This window comes from Priceomyces carsonii (genome assembly GCF_900007245.1).
Source record: "Priceomyces carsonii strain CBS4050 genome assembly, scaffold: Debaryomyces_carsonii_scaffold_4, whole genome shotgun sequence".
Taxonomy (NCBI): Eukaryota; Fungi; Ascomycota; class Pichiomycetes; order Serinales; family Debaryomycetaceae; genus Priceomyces; species Priceomyces carsonii.
Window position 1 is genome coordinate 1,118,917 of NW_026946677.1, and position 18,084 is coordinate 1,137,000.

Here is an 18,084-nt window from a genome sequence, read left to right on the forward strand (position 1 = left end):
GAAACACCATAAGTTTGGACATAAAGGATGGAAAGAACATCACAAGTTTGATCACAAGGGAAGACCTCACCACAAACCAGAAGACTCTGATGAGCTGGCTCATGAATTTAAGCATAAGGAACACGGCTCTCATGAGTCTGATCATGTAACAAGCCATAAGCCAAGCTTCTGGGAAAAATTTGTTGATTTAATGCCTGGGTGCAAAACCAAGGAGGAGCATAAAGAAAAGCTGATGCACCATTTCAAAAACAAGGTTGCACATAAATCTGGCCACGGGTCATCCCGTCATTCATATGATAGGCACAGATCAAAGCACTCTTTGTTCAATTCTTTAAGATTATTGCCGGCTCAGATACAAAGCTCTAATTCTCCTAGGGAAGTTATAGAGGTGAGCTATCCCTTTGACCCAGAGTTGAAATATGGTAAAGTTGTGTATTCTTCTGTTTTGGTAAACCATTCCTTCGGTAACTCTTATGGGCATCCTTTCCAAGGTAAATTTTCGCCACCAAAAGATATTGCTTTTAACCGTGCTGCGATAACTTTGAACACTACCGTTTCAGGAGTGCAGTATGACAGATTAGCGAACTTATTTGTAAACGGTGTTGAAGTGTGGAGGACTTCTACGATTGAACCAGGAAGAGATACTGCATTCTCGAGCTTCAAGAAGGATATAACTTCATATGTTAACCTATTCAAAGATGATGCTGATATATTGTTCGAGTTGAATAATCTCCTAAACCACAAATTGACAGGTTCGTTCGATATTCTTATGACGATTGACTTCTATTTTGATCCTTCGGGAGAACTGTTTAAGCCCGAAGCTGATGCTGAAGACTTGGGTGAGAAGTATGAGTTGTTTTCTGTTCGTAGGCCGGCAGACAAGGTGTTACCAATAACAGTTAAAGACGAATACAAGAACGCTCATTCTCATTATCTTCCTAATGATAAAGTTTCTATTCAGTTGCCCAGTTTGTCAGCTAACACGACTAGATTGTTGTTATCTGTCGTAGCTTCAGGAAATGCTGACGAAGAATTCTGGTACACAAACGTTATAGATAGATTGAAGCATGCCTTTCACAAAAGAGATGTACCATTATTGGGCCATGGACCCATGAGATATGTCAATGTTTATCTCAATGGAAAGAAAGTGAGTGTTCAAGTACCTGAACCAGTCATATTCACTGGTGGCATTTCTCCTGCATTTTGGTCAGCTACAGTTTCAACCGATACTTTCGATGTTCCATCATATACTTTCGATCTTAGTGGGTTGTTACCCTTACTTTGGGAAAGTAATTATGATCCAAGTGAAGTGAACTTGTCTATTGAAATAACAAATGGGTTAACCGAGCTCGGTAAGCAAGAAGGGCCAATGGTAGGACACAATTGGATCACAACCGCTCATTTATTGACTTATGAAAATGATCAAGTTTTGAAGTCTACTGGAGAAGTTATAAATATTGACGATACAAAGAAATCAAATGTTGTTGCTATACACCCTCCATCTACAGGTACTTTGCAACAGGTTGTCGATGGTAAGTTTGGTGCAGAAATTTCAAGTAACTTAGTGTTTACTCTTAGAGATGGATCTGTGTTGAATACGACTTTCTCATTTGTTACGAACGCCTCGACCTCAAATGTGCAAAGCTATTCTGGATATGGTGTTCGTCAGAACATAGTACATTCCAGTACTTCTAAGCTGCTTTTGAGTATCATTGATAACAACTCAAAGAAGCCGGTCTTAATATTCCGTAACAGATTGAATTATCCTTTAGTACTTTCTCTGACCGAAGAGAATAGAAGCACACCGGATGAATTGAGATTGCATTATGATTTTTCTCTTGTGCATAGCAAAGATGAAAGAATGCTAATTAATGATAAAACTATAGTTGCAATTGATAGACCTCAAAATGGTACCTCAGAATTTCTTCTTGCTCCCAGTGGTAACCATGGTCTGGGAAAGATTGATACTAAATACAAGTTGAAAGTATCGTCTCCTGATAATTCTAAGCACTACTTAAGAGCAGTCAAAGCGGTAAATGGAACCGTAACGAATGATGATACCTCCGATTGGACCGATTCTTTACCTGGAAAATTTACCATGAAACTTACTGATGAAACAAACCATTATGATATACTTCAACAAGCGTTCACTACCTTTGGTTACAATTTCGACTATGAAAATGGACATGGAACTCCAGCCTTGAATGACGAGGCTGTTGAATTGAAAGCCGATGAATGGAGCAAAAAAGCTCCTCATTCAAGGGAGAGAAAGTTCAAGAAATTGATTAAACCGAGAAGACATTGAATCTGCCTATTTTATTTGTTTTTTAATTGATTATAAATATATATGTTTTAATAATAGTGATTAACCGAATCCCGCCCACTCTATCGAAAAGGAGTCTACTGTAGAACTTTCAGTAAAATTAGGAAATATCCTTCCATCCTCTTCTTTCTTTGGTTGATGCTTATCTTTTGTTGCATCAACAATCACCCATAGTTTTTTAACTCCTGTCGCCAACCTTCCACCGGTAATTAAATCGTAGTCGGTTACTGTAGAGCACGCGTTGACAATCAAATGACTATGGTATCTCAAAGGATCTCCCGGATAACATAAAAATTCACCTCCAAATTTAAGACCCAGTGAAATGAAAAAACCTAATGATTTCATGTATTTGAAGATGTTGTAAGTTTTGATTAAATCCTCTAGTTCTTTAGAACTGTCATAATTTCTTTCAATGAACTGTTCAATGCTGATCTCATTCTCAAGAGCGATATTTTTATTAGTCATTTGAGTATCTCTGGTGATAACTTGATTTTCAATTATATTGTCCTCCATAGATATGTTAGATCCTTTCAATATTTGGTCATTGTAAGCTCGATTATCAATTAATCTACCATAACCCCATTGTACTAGCCATAATGTCTCGTAAAAGCTCAATTGTAAGGGTTTCGATAAAAATAAATTTTGTTGTGGGTACTTCGGTAAAGTTCCAACTAAAACTCCCGGTATATCAAGCTTCCTGAGACTCTTTATATCATCTAGTTCAAATATCAAAACTTTATCACCTACGACAGGCAAAAGAATAACGTCCATAAATAAGATAAGGTGTAAATGAAATAAAAAAAATAAAAAAAAAAAAAATAGATTAAAAAAAAAAACAGATGTGTTATTGTGATTCCGTATTTGATTACCTAGAGTTAGTCTATAATGTCTACAATATCTACAATAATAGACGAGAAGTGATCTCAAAAAAGTTTATTATACCAGTATTTAACCATTTTCTAGATACATGCATTAATCGATTAAACTAGAAACGGAAATCTTTACTTCTTTTCTTCCATGACCTGCCATATTACTATTATTAGAATTAACATTAATTTTTTCATTCGTTTTTGTATTCGTAGAATTACCAGAACTAACAGTACTGTTTGAATCAATACTATTGGGGTTTGTGGTTGCCGAATTATTAGCATTATTATTATGTCGGTGATCCACATGAAATTGCTCCTCCTTTAAGACAATGTTTGCTGTGTTATTCCTGTTCAACGTAACAGGGGATGTAGTAGTAGTTAAAATATTATTGAAAGGAGTAGCACCTGACCCGCTAGAAATACTAAATCTATTAGAAGGGGTCAGAAACGTAGAATTGAAAGAATTTTGAGATATAGTTCTCTTGTGACTGGAGTCTTTCAAAGGATTGGGAAAAAAGTCTGGTGCAATGGATGACCTCCTAGAAGAACCAGACGAATTGTGAAAATCGCAGTGAGTGATTGAATTATTTCTGCTCATGGTCAAGGGACTCCCATAATAAGGAGGCGTGTTCGAAGTTGAAGACAATGTAGACGATAAGTTTGGGTGTGACCGAGTCAACAAGCTACTATTGTTCTGCAGATACATCGAATTTGAAGTAGAATGTCGCCTAGATGTCAGACTCTCGTCTAGTAGCCTTCTCTTTGTGGACGCTATGGGAGGTAACACATTTTGCGAAGTAACATCAAGACTTGAGGACCTGCTCGATTTTTGTTTCACTGGTGAGTGCAACAGGTCGGACGGAGGAGATGTTTTGGCTGATGCTTCCTTCTCGGAATTGAACATTGACGTATTGAAGGCGATCTGAGGAAGGTGTGGCGGGGGAAGATGCACCAGCGACGAAATCGGAGGGAGCAGTACCAGCAGGTGCTGGTGTGTATTGGTGCTCTGCTGAGAACTCTGACTCTGAGGTGGCAGTTGCAGCAGCAGTCCTTGCTGCGTCGATTCACTCGAAGTCGACAGCATCTGTTGCAGCAGCAGTGTGGTCAGATCTCTTCTATATTCATTACTCGCAAGACTAGCCTTTCTTCGCCTATTGGCACCACCATTCCACCAGTTCTTTATAGCATTATCACTACGACCGTTGAGGTGTCTAGAAATCTCTGCCCATTTTTTACCATACTTACCCACTAACCTCTCTATCAACTCGCCCTCCTCTATTGTAATCGGTGACTTATTCAAGCTTGGTTTCAAATTCTGGTGATATCTTTCCCTGCACTGTTTAGGAGTTCTCGTGCCTAGGTTGCTAGATATCCTTACCCAGTTAGAGGGTCCAAAGATGGATATTAGCTCCATTAGTTTCCTGTCTTCATCTGGAGACCATGGTCCTCTTCTAGTCTGTGAAGGAGCTGCATTGTGGATGGTTATAGGTTGCTCGGTATTGCTATAATAGCTTTGATAGTTCATCCTCTAACTCTGATGAGTGAAGTGTTTGGGAAACAGATAACGCTGGATATGATGTAAACTATATATCGTAAAGAAAAGTCGTTCTAAGATGCAATTGCGGACAAGAAGGAAGAAACCAAAAAAAAACGAACAAAACGCACAACGAAAAGTACGCAGACAAGAAACATGCAGAGGCTCAATTTAGAGATCATGCAAGAAGTAGTCGCGAACATGAAGCAGAGTAACCTTCAGTATGAACTAGACTCAATACTATAGTAATTGGCTTTCAAAGAAGGGACTTGTAGTCGGGCTAGAAAAGAAGTTACCGGGAGACATTTCTCTGGCGGGAGCAACTGTCTTTAGAGAATCGGAAGCATATTGTTAACGGACAACCAAAATAAGATACCGACTAACGGGAAACAATAATGTAGCATGAACATGCGGCATAAGATAGACCCTACTAGTTCGGCGGCCCTGTTTACTGGTTATCCCGTTTCCATCAAAGAAATGTAACGCAAGAACAGGCGAAAGTGTCGATGGCACGAAAGAAGATGCCCAGCCTCACCAGTGCCTCGACACACAATTAACCTGCAGACAGAAATTGGACCCGCCCTAGGATTTAATTTTGGCAACGTTCTATTCATAAGTTAGAACTAATTTATGCAATGATATCTAACTATACAGATTATATACAATGCTTCACCTTTTTGCTTACATCAAGATTTACCTCACGCTGCGGTAAAGAGGTTCCTAATCCCGTATCGTCCCGAACAACATGTACGTAACACCGTAAGGTTTTTGCGGTTAGCTTTAAGAGGTAAGGAACGCCGATAAAAGCGGCGACACCGGGCCGCCAAAACTTGTCAAATTAATTGATACAAAGTTTAACTTAATTTTGTATTCTCTTAGGTTGATGTTTCGAGTCTATTCCAGCTCTGAGCCAGCCTAGATATCTTATGAATTTTCTATAATAATCGTCCAGCTCTTAAGTTAGCTGGTCATAATATTCGTCTAAGTCCTCTTTTTCAAACACTACCCTAACTTGCAACGAACAGCTTGGACAGACGGCTATGTCTTCGCCATCAGCTAAATCATCAATAGTTATTGCAAACTTATCGCCACAAGGACATGGATACTGAAAAAGCTGTGTAATAGGGTCAAACGTGAAGTCTTCTATCTCTATTTCATCATAAACATCCATGATATCATAAATTTACTATTCATCGCTCATCAGATAAATTTCTGTCGATGAGATGTGACTACAAAAAATTATGTCTCACGACATCATTTTGCTTGCTGACCTTGGACCCTTTTAGCTAAGAGCACGTGCTGCAGAAAGGCGGAAAAGAACGCGGACATTGAAGTCGGGACCAATTAGGAAATAACCGCTGTCCTAACCGTCACGACATTTGTCGTTACTCACTACCAAATGTTTGAGGGCAGGGGCCCTTCAACTCATGAGATAAAATACTCACGTGCATATCCTTCATTCAAATTTCCTCTCATTCGAAGCTTTGTGTCACTTTGGGCAGTTCTGCCTCAAAATTTTTCACCATTCACTTGGTAGAAAAGTGCATTGCAGTGTTTTCACAGAACAGTTATTTGTTTTCTTTAAAGACAAAGTAAAGTAAGTATAAGGGATAAATTAATGAAGAAGACAAAGAGTAGCAACTACTGCTAATTAGGAGAAATGTAAAGACCCATACTAGATCCATGTATGGTTAGGAATTTGATAGCTTCTGGTATCAAGGAGCAAAGTCGTTAGCGAAAGACAGTTAAAAGGCAAACTATATTGATGGACTTCATAGTGATCGGAGGATATAATATGTTTTGAATATCAGAGCTTATGACATAAGTTAACAGTCCCTGAGTAATCACAGAAGAAAGAATATCGAAGTTAAACAGGAGTTCTTTGACCTTCAAATTGAGGTTATTCTATGTCTATTTTCGTTCTCAATTTGAATTAATACTAACATGTTTTAGAATGGGTATTTCAAGAGATTCACGTCACAAGCGTGCTGCTTCTGGTGCTAAGAGAGCTCAGTTCAGAAAGAAGAGAAAGTTCGAGTTAGGTAGACAAGCAGCTAACACCAGACTTGGAACGAAGAGAATCCACACTGTCAGAACCAGAGGTGGTAACAAGAAGTTCAGAGCTTTGAGAATCGAATCCGGTAACTTCTCATGGGCTTCCGAAGGTGTCTCTAGAAAGACCAGAATTGCTGGTGTTGTCTACCACCCTTCTAACAACGAGTTGGTCAGAACTAACACTTTAACTAAGGCTGCAATCGTCCAAATTGATGCTACTCCATTCAGACAATGGTATGAAACTCATTATGGTCAGACTTTAGGTAAGAAGAAGAACCAGCAAGCAGCATCTAATGTCGAGGAAATCAAGAGATCTAGAAAGGTTGAAAGAAAATTAGCTTCTAGATCTTCTTCCGCAGCTATTGAAGCTGGTGTTGATTCCCAATTCGGTGCTGGTAGATTGTACGCTGCTATCTCCTCAAGACCAGGTCAATCAGGTAGATGTGATGGTTACATCTTGGAAGGTGAAGAATTAGCTTTCTACTTGAGAAGATTGACAGCTAAAAAGTAATTCTTTCAGATACTCTATCTGCTTGCTACTAGTATATAATCATCATAATAAAACGTAAAGTAAAACGAAAAATGTGTAAGCTAAAAAGAAAGACTAATGCTAGTGATCTTGCAGATCCTTATATAATTAGTATATCTAGTAAAGTTCTACAGTTTATGCAAATTCCTAAACCAAACCACAATAGTTAGTATAAGTTCATATCCAATTACTCAGTATTAAGCAATTTTTATCCTCAATTCTTGAAAGTTTTCAAGCCAGTCAAGAATCAGTACAGGTCTGTGTTGATTTATCATCATCATAACTAGATAACATACTTACTCTTTAAAAACTTGACATGCTAATGAATAAAGTAGTTTTGCTACCAGCTATAAAGCTGGAAACTTAGTTTAGTCAAAAATCAACGGTACCACAAAATATGAAGCAATGTCGAAGAAAGAGAAAAAAAAAATTGTCCCTGCAAAAAAAAAAGTGAGTATATGGAACGAAAAAATTTTTGGTTTAGAAACTTACCATTAATGCAACATTAGCAAGCAATTTTTGGGGATGTAAACCTAGCTCACCATAATTACAACAATATCCCCTTATCACAATGGTTTTTATCACATGATCTTTAAAAGAGAGCTCACATCTACTTTACACTCTTTTACAAGAAATAAACTACTCTTCAACTCTATAGATCTACACATACATATCTAGAGCTTTCAATTGATTGGCCAATATCCTGGAAACAAGAAGTGCATCTTCTCTAACAACTCCTTCTTTACACCATGAGGATTGGTGGAAACGGCATATTTCATCGAGCCTTTCAAATCTTCACCAAGAGAAGATCCCTTTTCAAACTCTTCACTTATAACATCTATTAAATGAGCAGCCAATTTACAAGCATTTGCCGAGTTAGCTTTCAAATTACCAACTACAGTCTCAACGGTAACCGGCTCTTCATTTTCGTTCCATGAATCGTAATCAGTTGACATACAAATCATTTGATAAGCTATTTCTGCTTCACGAGCCAATTTTGCTTCTGGTAAGACAGACATATTAATGACTGACCCACCCCATGTTCTGTACAATCTAGATTCAGCCCTTGTGCTGAATTGAGGGCCCTCCATACATACAACTGTTAGATCGTTTCCTTTGTTAGTTTTGTGTTTAGTGTGTAAAGTGGGAGTGCCATCGCTATCAAAGCCTTCTAAAAATCCAGTAGCTGGAACATGCGAAGAAATCAATTCGTTCAACTTCAAGTCAAAGGGCTCTCCAAACATAGCGTGTGCTACGAATCCTTTCTCGAAGAATGTTGAGGGCCTTATCCCCTTCGTTCTGTCAATTATTTGTGTGGGCAAAACAAAATCCCTAGGCTTAATTTCGGGCTGCAATGACCCAACTGCCGAAAAAGCGACGATAGTTTTAACACCAAGTTTTTTCAATGCAGCTATATTAGCTCTCGAAGGCACATCCGATGGTAGTAAATCATGATGTTGACCGTGTCTAGCCAAAAATGCAACAGGAAACCCACTCTCTGTTGTAGATATTGTAATTGGTGCAGAAGGAAATCCCCATGGAGTTGAGATAGTTAATCTGGCCACCGGTTTCAAATTAGGCAAATCATACAATCCAGTGCCTCCAATGACCGCCAAAGGTACTTCTCCTTCATAACTGTGCGGTAACGTCTTCAATTCAACATTGTCTCTGTGCAATGACATCTTTAAAACCTTTCTAATTCTTGGTCCCAAATATCTTTGCATTAGACAATCTGTTCAATACAACATTTGTCAGACCTACAAGATTTACGATGGTGAGCTGTGGCATAAACTGCATAAAACTATTCAATATGCAATTTCTGCTTTTGATAAACGTGTAAAGATCGGATTTCTTATTTTGCATGTTAATGTAAATAACCCGCAAAAATGATGATGTAAATTCTTTCTTTCCTATTCCGTTTCTAAAAAAACGGATCCCATAGCAAATAGATCTACATTCGAAACATAATAGATGATATCTCATAGCATATCAACATCGCGTATGAGATGTTTTGGACTCGGTTGGTCGGGTAGAGCAATATTCTTGCGTACCTACTCGTCTAAACCACCCAAATCACCTCAAATGGAGAAAGGGGAATCGGTGGCCAAAGGAAGAATGATACCTAAAAAGATGATGAAATCAAGAATAAGGACTAATGATGCAGTACTGGCACATCCAATCACTACTGCAAAGGCTTCAGAGCCCCATAATGAACTGTCAGCCCCATCGAAATTCATTTCATTTAAAGACTTTCCGAAGGCGCCACAAGAAATCCTCGACCAAAGTCTAGAGCAGTTGTATACCTCAATAAACCTCAAACCATGGGTCAATACGAATACTGTATCAGAGCCTTCGGAGGAGGAAATTTTGAAAAAGAAGCCTGAAAACTTCGTCGACTTTACTATTCCGGACAAATTTTTGAAATCAAAAGCTAATGAAGAGATAACCAGTAGAGACAGGGCTCTCGTCGAGGAGCTAGATAATTTCTTGAAGGCTGATGATGTGAATGAGGTCTTACCGTCGCAATTAAATTTGATTAAGCTATACTACGATCAGAATACAAACAGTTTCCAGCCATATCCGGAGCATACTTTAAAGAGATCATTGCTGGGGATGATAAATTTGAACCCTTGCCTCAACGACATTGATGATAAATACCTCTGGAAATTATTTCCTGAACATAAGTTATTTGGTGTTCCTCCTTTTGAAGAAGGGAGTCATGGATTTAAGAAGTGGGAGCGTGAAATGCTTGAAAAGGAAAAAGAAGCCAAGATTGCGAAAGAAGACGATCAGAGAGAGCTCACAGAGTTTGAATCTGCCTTGAAAAACTCCAAATCTTTCTTCACAAAACCAAAGAAGGGATCTAGAAGGAAGCTCGATAGAAAGTTACTAAAGAAGTATAAAAAATTGAAAGAGGAAGGTAAGATCCCTAAAGAATTCATTACTGATGGTTATGATTTACTTAAGTAGATTAAGAATTCGACGTGCATTTATAACGAAAGAAATTCATCATCGTAGAGTATACGATATCAATGTAAATACAACACAAAAATTATTCAATTATGCTCATTGAGACGTCTTCGTAACCATATTTATGTTTGTTTTCTTCAAACACTCTCTTTAATTCGTCCACATATAACTTGTGATAACGATCGATCAATTCCTGTGGAATATTCTTTTTAGTAGCATTAGGTGTAGTTCTTTTAAGTGAGCTCAATAAGAAAAGGCTGGAGAACGATCCATTTCTGTTCTTGCCTGCAAGGGCCAGCGCAGGCTGTGAGTCGTCGAATTCTGGATGGGTCTGTTTATATTCAGCTAAGACTCCTTCAGGAACATGAATAGGGTTTCCAATAACAATATTAATAGGATTTCTGTAGGGTAAGAATCCAAAATCGTATATGAATACACCTCTTGCACTAAAAAATGGTAAGGTGAATTGAAATGTCGACTTCATCCACTTTTGAAACGCGTTACCTAGTGACCCTGGTTTTGGGGTATTAAGCCTATAAATGTCTGCTTCTCCAAATGCGAACGTTGGAACTAAACTCACATTTCCTAATTCAATAGCTAATTTGATGAATCCTTTACGCCTGTTTAATACAAGTTTAATTTCTCTCTTGGAGCCTTGTTCATTCCCTTCCTTTTCACCTTCTTCTTTAGATTTTTCATTTTTTTCACTAGCTAAATCTTCTCTTGAGTCTGCTTTTGAATTTTCTTTTGCATTCTTTTTTGCATCCTCTTTTGAGTCTGTAGCTGTTTCTTCTTCTGTCTCTTCTTCTGTTTCATCTTCCGTGTCTTCATGTTTATATCCACTGCCTACTCTTCCTCTGGGTGCAACCATTTGATTTAATAAGGACTCCTGGGCACCTCCAACAACAATACAAACAGAATTATCACCATTGTTTATAAGACTTTTAATATTTTTAGACGAGGCACTTGTGAGCCCTAGTCCTAAGAGATAGTCTCGATAATATGGCAAGGTAAACTGAGTAGTCAAAGTTAAAGGGAATATATTTCCAATTCCAGGTAAAATTCTTTTGCCTTTCGAGGAATCATGAAATAACGGTTTTAAAAAGTTAAAAATCGGTTGGAATGGCTCATTTCTTAAAGCGTTTGTGGCAAAGAGGCCCATGACGCCCATTGAGATGACGCCATGAGGATGATAACCAAATATATAACGTGGCCCAGTTGTTACTTTTTTGAGATGGTAAAGTACTGGATCTTTATTGTTGCTACCTGTTGGCGGTGGCAGATAACCGTCAATATCATTAAGTCTTTTGCTCAATCCTAATTTCTTGAAAATACCGTCAATAAGTGTTCTAGAGTGTTCAGATACCAAATCTTCTTCATCATCCGGTAAGCTTTCAACTGCTACTGGAATAGTGGAAAATGTAGGCTCCAAATCACAAGATTTGTAAACCCTGATCGGAAAGTAATCCACAAACCATTCCCATATTATAAGATTCTTCATCCAATCTCTAACTCGGTAGACAACCTTGCCATTCGATGGTGTATGCAAATCAAACCCATACCACCATATGAAATAAGGTAGGACAATTAAGAGCCACCCAAGAACACCCAACGACAAGGTATATAAAAATAGAATAGTAAATGTGGGGATTGATATAGTATGCCAAATAATGCCTATAGTCTCTAACCTATTGGATAACGGGGTATTTAAGGGAGCGACATGTAATAGTTTCTTACCTTTTCTTGTTTTTCCTTTGGCTTTGTTCTCTCCTCCGGAGCGTCTTTTTCGGAGTTCTGACTCCATAATGATTTACAACAATGTACGCCAATTCACACTCTTGCTGTCTAAGCCCAACCAACGATTGTCTGCTATAAACCTTGTGCCTCTTGAAGATTGATTCCTTCAAACTAAAACTGTTTTAAAGAACGTTTGGGTCAGTCAATTAATGATTTTAAATAAACAGTTCCCCTTACTTTTTGCCGTAAGCAGAAGGGTAAAATCTATTCTCAAAACGGAAAGTTCTTTGGGTCGAAAACTGAGAGGTATCAGTTTATTTTGAAAGTATATAAACGGAACTAATAAGTTCTCAAATGGTTAAAAGAGACGAGACAGAGTTAGATAATGATGGACAAAAGACTCATTACTGGATAAAGGGGAAGAAACGTGCTAGAAGAGGCTTTTTAAAGACGTTGGATGGACTTCTTGGATCCGGGACAAAACAGAGCTCGCCTTTTGTACGGCTCTTCAATGGAAGAGAAACCGATTCAGCAGTAGCAGCTCGGTATTCCTTGTACCAAGAGCTATGGATGTCTCAGGAGGCAATGGCACATAAGATTTTGAATAAGACCAATGTGACTATGTTTGAAAATTTGTTGCAATTTCTAAGGGCCGAGTATAAAAAGCTACCAGTAGGACTACTTCTGTTGACTTCAAACAGTGCTAACAATACGAGAATTTTACAGGAGCTTTACCGTTATATAGAAAGATATGGAAAGGATGTGAAAATTGCTGCCTTGAATTCAAAAAACTGTGCAAATATCAAATCGATGCTTCGGGAAGTGGTCAAACAGTTTCTTAGCTTCAGTAACATTTCCAATGAGGATAGAGATGAGGAAGTAGATGATGAATATGAAGATAATGAGGGTAGGGTGAGCTATGATTTCGATCTTGTTGAGGATTGGTTCAATTCCCAAAGACGCCCAGACATGAAATTGGTAATTCTTCTTGAAGATACTGATTCCATGGATAGTCTTGTTTTGAACCAACTTATTAGACTTTTATATTCCTATTTCAAAAAATTGCCATTAAAAATAGTCATGGGCTTGTCATCAGAGAATGCTAGCAACTGGGTGAACTCTAATTTAAGCAATGACGTGAGAATTTTAATTGATGGATATAAATTTAAAAGTAATAATAATAAGAGTTTGGCGTACACAATTATGAATGAGTTATTTTTGAATGTGAATACACCATTGTTGTTGGACTCTGTTTTATCGTCAATATTGTTGACTCGTTATGAAAATTCCAATAATTCAATTGATATTCTCTTATCTGAAATTAAATTATCCTATATGATACACTTTTATGGATCTCCGTTACCAATTTTGCTTCAGAAAGAATTCAAACTTACCAAGCCTTATATAGATGCATTGAGGATGTTGCCAAGTTTTAAATCTCACATAGAAATGAAAGTCCATGATCTTCGTGAATTGAAGGAAAATTTTCAGAAGAGCGAAGCCATACCCGAATCACAAATGCCAAATTCTAAGACGCAGCATAAACTTAAAATTGAAATTGATTTTTTGAAAAATGATATTCAAGAACTCTTAAATTCTGATGATGCTCTAATTCATTTATTTCGCAGCTCACGTATCCAGTTTCTGTCTTATAAACTTTCCGTCTTTAATGCTGTTAATGTCATCCACACTCTTCAGCCTGAAAAAAGTACTTTTGAAATTTACAAATTAATTGTTAATGCCCAACTTTTCAACTCGCTGCATCTCAGTCGTTTTTTCAAACACTTGCAAACATCGCCTGAGACATTTAAAAGAATAGAAAAACTAAGAGCATCTGAAAACTTGGTCGAGAGCCTTGATGGAGTTAATGATGATAATTTAATTGAGCTTAATAATGATTTGAGGCTTCTTACTTCGGATAACTATTCTTCAAAACTAATTAATGCGGTGCAAAGATTTTTAAATAACCCACAGTTAGCGAGACCAATTAACCTGTTATTGTTTAGTGAAATTTATACCATAGATGGTGGCTCCTTGGAATTCAATACTGCTAAGAGTATTGAAGAGAATAAGGAAAATTTAATGATCAATTTAATAAGACCAAATTTAAGGTCTATTCTAGAGGCGGCATTAGAAGATTCTGATTCTTATTTGAAGAACGAACTCATCTTGAAAGAAATTGAAAGAATCAGTGAAGTTAGGGCACCTCCACTTTCACAATTATTTGCTGTATATAAAGATGCGCCAGCTTCTGTCAATTTATTCGATTTCTACTCAGCCTTTAAGCATTCACTCAACAAGGAGAGCATTATTGATGATATAAAGCAAAACCTACTAAAATGTGATCTCCCCAACAAGAAGAAGCTATTAGAGCTCGACATTGATTGGGATAAATTTACATATACAGTATTCATTCAATCATGTTTCGAATTGATAATGATGGGAATTTTAAAAGAGAAATCGAGAGCGGACTTTTTAGAAAAGTCCATATGGAAAGGTTTATAGATTTAGTGAATATTGAATATCATAAAATGAGACATGTATTGAAGGTAATAAATATGTGAGTTCTAGATTAGAAACACACCATTTCGGGATTCGCTATCGTCCGCAGCTTGTTCTTTTTTCTCGTCTGGGTTTGTAGCCTGATTCTGGTTCTGTTCCTCGTCCTTATCAGTTCCCTGTTGATCCTTTACTTCGCCGGCTGCAGCATCAGCAAGTTCTTTGCCGGATTGACCCGGTTGCCCACTCTGTTTATCTTGTGCTTCTTTCTGTGCTTGCTCTGCCTCCTCTGCTTCCGCCTCCTCTTCCATCTCATAGTCAGTTTTGTCGCTATAGAACTTGTTTGTCACACTCTCGAGCACATTCTTCAACTTTTGACTATTTTGCTCGTATAATTCAGGGTTATTACTTTTGATATGACTATGTGCTGAAAAAGAAACAATAATCAATATTGCCATCAATGACAAAGTTGTGACCATAGTCATCAATCTTCTAGTTTTAAATATTCTGTTCGCCATCACCGTAGTGTTACCACGTACACTCATTACCTTATGCTTAATATTAATAGTAAAAAAACCCCTTTGCTTGTGAGAGGGATCAATAAGTACCTCAATATTTGAACAATACGCATTCAATTATATATACTACTCTATATAGTGATAAATTGTGCAGTCACGTGCACATAAATACACAAAGGCTCAATGGACATGCTCAAATAGATGCAGGAAAAAATCCTCTAACATGTGAGGTTCAGATGAAGGACTGGCCACCACCCCTGACTCAAAAGATTGACTCAAAGATGGACGCTTAGAAGCTGCTTCAGCTCTAGCCTTTTCCTCTTGAGCCTTGGCCTCTTTAATTTTTGCTTCTCTAAGCTTGGCTTCTGCTTTCTTTTTCGCATTCTCCTTAGCTTTGTCTGCAGCAATCTTGTCTTTCTGAATTTGTTCATAACTCCGGAAATCAAAGTGACTGAGCCAAACCTTGCCCAAGACATGAAACTTTTCGGTCTCTAAGTCGTTGAATTCTATAAAATGGCCCTTTGCAATGTTAGACTCAGTTTCACCTGTTTTCTCGTTGAAGGATTCGGCACCGATCTGCGAATAACCACACCAGGTGTATCCACTACAGTAATCCCTCATGTTGATCCATGCTTTGTCTGATTCGTCTTTGTTATTAGGTGCCTCCAAAGCATCTACAGGGGGGATTACGGCATGTCTAATTATCACTTTGTCCTCGAAAAAAGCTTTAAAACTTTTAAAAGTTTTGAGCCTTCTGTATCTTTTTTTGGATTCAAATTCTTGTTCAAACTTTTGTTTCTTTCCACATTGTTTGAAGCCTGAGTTGAACCATAACAATGTGTGATTATCAACATCGCTTATATGTCCCGGGTGGTTAGAGCATACTTCAAGAGATTTTAATAGTTTTGCTTTCTTTGCATCATTCAGTCTTTCCTCGCTAGGTGTCACCTCTCCAATAGCTGCTGCAAAATGCTCGTTGAATGAATATTTCTCATCTCCTGACATGACTAATGATAACCAGAATAATTCCTTATCTCCATAAATTCTAGATTGAACTGGAAGATAAAAATTGAGCAATGCCATTATCAAAGGTTGAGTAAAATGTTTGTTACGATTGATCACAACCAATCCCGATTCCATATAATGACTAGAACCTAAGAAAAATTGTCTCTGTAATGTGTAATCGGTGATTTGTTTAAAGTTAAACATTGCTGTGTCCATTGCTGATGGCATTAGCTTTTGAAAAAAAGTCAAATCAGATTTCGGTCTATATTCAACAGCATATCTATCTTTAAAAAACATTGTACCATTGTTAATGTACTTTGGGAGATTGAAGAAGAAGTTTGGGTCCTCCAAAATAACGGTATCAGCGTCCACTAAAATCATTTCCTGAAATGAATTAAATAATGTGGCAAGAATTTTATTACTGAAACCTTCGAACTTGTGCTTGTAGTCACTTTTGATTGATTCAGAAACATCAACAAACCATATATCCTGATTAGGATAACCATCAAAGTAAGTTGTACTCGCTGCCACTAATTGAAACTTTGATTCACTTGAAATACTAGATTGATGTATTATTTCAATTGGAAGGGTATTACCTAACTTTCTAAGTAATCGAATTAATCGAATTGTCAAATCTAAATGTTTATCAGCAATACTGAGAACAATTCCCTTTCCATTTAACTTCATCTTGTAGTTCTCCAAAAAGCAATTAGATACTCTAGGAACTTTTTTTGTCTCATCCAGAGTAGCTATATTTTTGAATTTTGGAAACTTGTAAACTTTTCCATCCCAATGCTCGTAGCGAGGTAATTTAAAAGTCAACCAAGGATAAACTCTTCGTTCAAGTTCATTACATGAAAATTGTTTTAATACGAGGCTCTTATGTGCCTCTTTTGGGTTTAGTATGAATGATCCAAAGACAGAACTTTGACGTTTAGAAAAGTTTTCAATATCTCCATCGCTTGTTAAATAACATTTGTTAAATATTCTCGCATGTGCTACAAAATTGTGCATTACCTGCTCGTCATAGCGGATTCTTTCCCAGTTCTTACGGAAATCTTCTTCGAAACCATTCAAAACCTGAGTACCAACCTTCTCATCTTCGCTTAGTTTATTCTTTTCTCTATGTTCCCTAATTTTATCGGATAAATACTCTTCAAAAGGTTTAAAGTTTCCTTTTTTGAATTCAAAGTTTCTGAGAGGATCGATAAACCAGTCATTTTTTGAATTGTATAATTGACTAAAGTATAAATCGCATCTTTCCCTAAGGCCGGAATTTTTCAAAACTTCGAGGAAATTCGCTGACTCAAGTAAATCATCATATACTTTAGATCTAATCGTAACGTTTTCAAGCTGTCTTCCCTTTGGATACATAGACAGAACCAATTCATTGAGTGATGTGCGATCGATAACCACTAATTTGCTTGCATTAAACCACTCGTGCTTTGTCCAAATCCAAAGAATGACAATCCATAATATAACGGTACATCTTAAAATCAACCCACGATATCGGCGACCACACCACATCACCATTAATAGTACTGGAAATCCTTACGATAATGTTAGACTATCAGATTTTGATTCCTTTCAAAGATATAGACGCGATTGGTATAAGCAAACAGTGCAGATCAAGAGCAGTCCTCGTTAAATAAGTAGACTTTTTTTTTTCCTTTGCAATAGTTGACTTTTACACCTTTCACACTTCAATTCAGCCCTATCCTCTTAATTATTCACCTCTGTAACCTCCACTAGAGATTCTCTTCCTTCACGAGTCTGAGCAATTATATTTTACAAATCTCTTCTAGATCGGAAGAGAAACAGTCCGAAATATTCAAACTACCTGATAGAGAGAAAGAATCTGTACTTGAGACAAAGCGAGCCTTATTTATGAGACTACAACTAAGTCTTTGTGGTCCACGGCTTCCAATTATACTTGTTCTGTTGAAGTCCAATAGTTGTCTCTGCTATAATCTTAAGATCTCACTAAAAAATGCTCAAAGGTCCACGTGCCCTACACATTTCGAAAATAAAAGTGTCTCTATAAT

The 18,084-nt window shown here is 37.3% G+C and overlaps 11 protein-coding genes across 11 annotated transcripts in view; 4 read left to right on the forward strand and 7 right to left on the reverse strand.

Annotated features, from left to right (window-relative positions):
• The window catches only part of PNG2 (Png2p), a gene marked incomplete at both ends in the record, with an annotated part of 3,558 nt that extends 1,253 nt beyond the window's left edge, over positions 1–2,305 (forward strand). Inside the window, one exon of the mRNA XM_062954069.1 lies at positions 27–2,305. Within this exon, the coding sequence (XP_062810809.1) occupies positions 27–2,305 (2,279 nt within the window). The remainder of the gene's footprint in view (positions 1–26) is intronic.
• Positions 2,306–2,365: 60 nt separating this feature from the next.
• PRCAT00004096001 (tRNA splicing endonuclease subunit) lies at positions 2,366–3,094 on the reverse strand (the record flags this gene model as incomplete). The annotated part of the gene is made up of 1 exon (XM_062954070.1): positions 2,366–3,094. One exon carries the CDS (start codon positions 3,092–3,094, stop codon positions 2,366–2,368), a length of 729 nt encoding a protein of 242 aa, XP_062810810.1.
• Positions 3,095–3,295: 201 nt separating this feature from the next.
• Positions 3,296–4,717, reverse strand: PRCAT00004097001 (uncharacterized protein; the record flags this gene model as incomplete). Its single annotated transcript, XM_062954071.1, has 1 exon — positions 3,296–4,717. The coding sequence occupies one exon, from the start codon at positions 4,715–4,717 to the stop codon at positions 3,296–3,298; it is 1,422 nt and encodes a 473-aa protein (XP_062810811.1).
• Positions 4,718–5,681: 964 nt separating this feature from the next.
• KTI11 (Kti11p) lies at positions 5,682–5,897 on the reverse strand (the record flags this gene model as incomplete). Its single annotated transcript, XM_062954072.1, has 1 exon — positions 5,682–5,897. One exon carries the CDS (start codon positions 5,895–5,897, stop codon positions 5,682–5,684), a length of 216 nt encoding a protein of 71 aa, XP_062810812.1.
• Positions 5,898–6,680: 783 nt separating this feature from the next.
• Positions 6,681–7,292, forward strand: RPS8A (40S ribosomal protein eS8; the record flags this gene model as incomplete). The annotated part of the gene is made up of 1 exon (XM_062954073.1): positions 6,681–7,292. The coding sequence occupies one exon, from the start codon at positions 6,681–6,683 to the stop codon at positions 7,290–7,292; it is 612 nt and encodes a 203-aa protein (XP_062810813.1).
• Positions 7,293–7,993: 701 nt separating this feature from the next.
• On the reverse strand, positions 7,994–9,034 carry MEU1 (S-methyl-5-thioadenosine phosphorylase; the record flags this gene model as incomplete). The annotated part of the gene is made up of 1 exon (XM_062954074.1): positions 7,994–9,034. One exon carries the CDS (start codon positions 9,032–9,034, stop codon positions 7,994–7,996), a length of 1,041 nt encoding a protein of 346 aa, XP_062810814.1.
• Positions 9,035–9,281: 247 nt separating this feature from the next.
• Positions 9,282–10,280, forward strand: PRCAT00004101001 (uncharacterized protein; the record flags this gene model as incomplete). Its single annotated transcript, XM_062954075.1, has 1 exon — positions 9,282–10,280. The coding sequence occupies one exon, from the start codon at positions 9,282–9,284 to the stop codon at positions 10,278–10,280; it is 999 nt and encodes a 332-aa protein (XP_062810815.1).
• An 82-nt stretch (positions 10,281–10,362) lies between these two features.
• Positions 10,363–12,084, reverse strand: PRCAT00004102001 (diacylglycerol O-acyltransferase; the record flags this gene model as incomplete). The annotated part of the gene is made up of 1 exon (XM_062954077.1): positions 10,363–12,084. One exon carries the CDS (start codon positions 12,082–12,084, stop codon positions 10,363–10,365), a length of 1,722 nt encoding a protein of 573 aa, XP_062810816.1.
• Positions 12,085–12,371: 287 nt separating this feature from the next.
• ORC3 (origin recognition complex subunit 3) lies at positions 12,372–14,522 on the forward strand (the record flags this gene model as incomplete). The annotated part of the gene is made up of 1 exon (XM_062954078.1): positions 12,372–14,522. One exon carries the CDS (start codon positions 12,372–12,374, stop codon positions 14,520–14,522), a length of 2,151 nt encoding a protein of 716 aa, XP_062810817.1.
• Positions 14,523–14,584: 62 nt separating this feature from the next.
• Positions 14,585–15,061, reverse strand: PRCAT00004104001 (uncharacterized protein; the record flags this gene model as incomplete). Its single annotated transcript, XM_062954079.1, has 1 exon — positions 14,585–15,061. One exon carries the CDS (start codon positions 15,059–15,061, stop codon positions 14,585–14,587), a length of 477 nt encoding a protein of 158 aa, XP_062810818.1.
• Positions 15,062–15,214: 153 nt separating this feature from the next.
• Positions 15,215–17,572, reverse strand: MNN14 (Mnn14p; the record flags this gene model as incomplete). The annotated part of the gene is made up of 1 exon (XM_062954080.1): positions 15,215–17,572. The coding sequence occupies one exon, from the start codon at positions 17,570–17,572 to the stop codon at positions 15,215–15,217; it is 2,358 nt and encodes a 785-aa protein (XP_062810819.1).
• Positions 17,573–18,084: the final 512 nt, after the last annotated feature.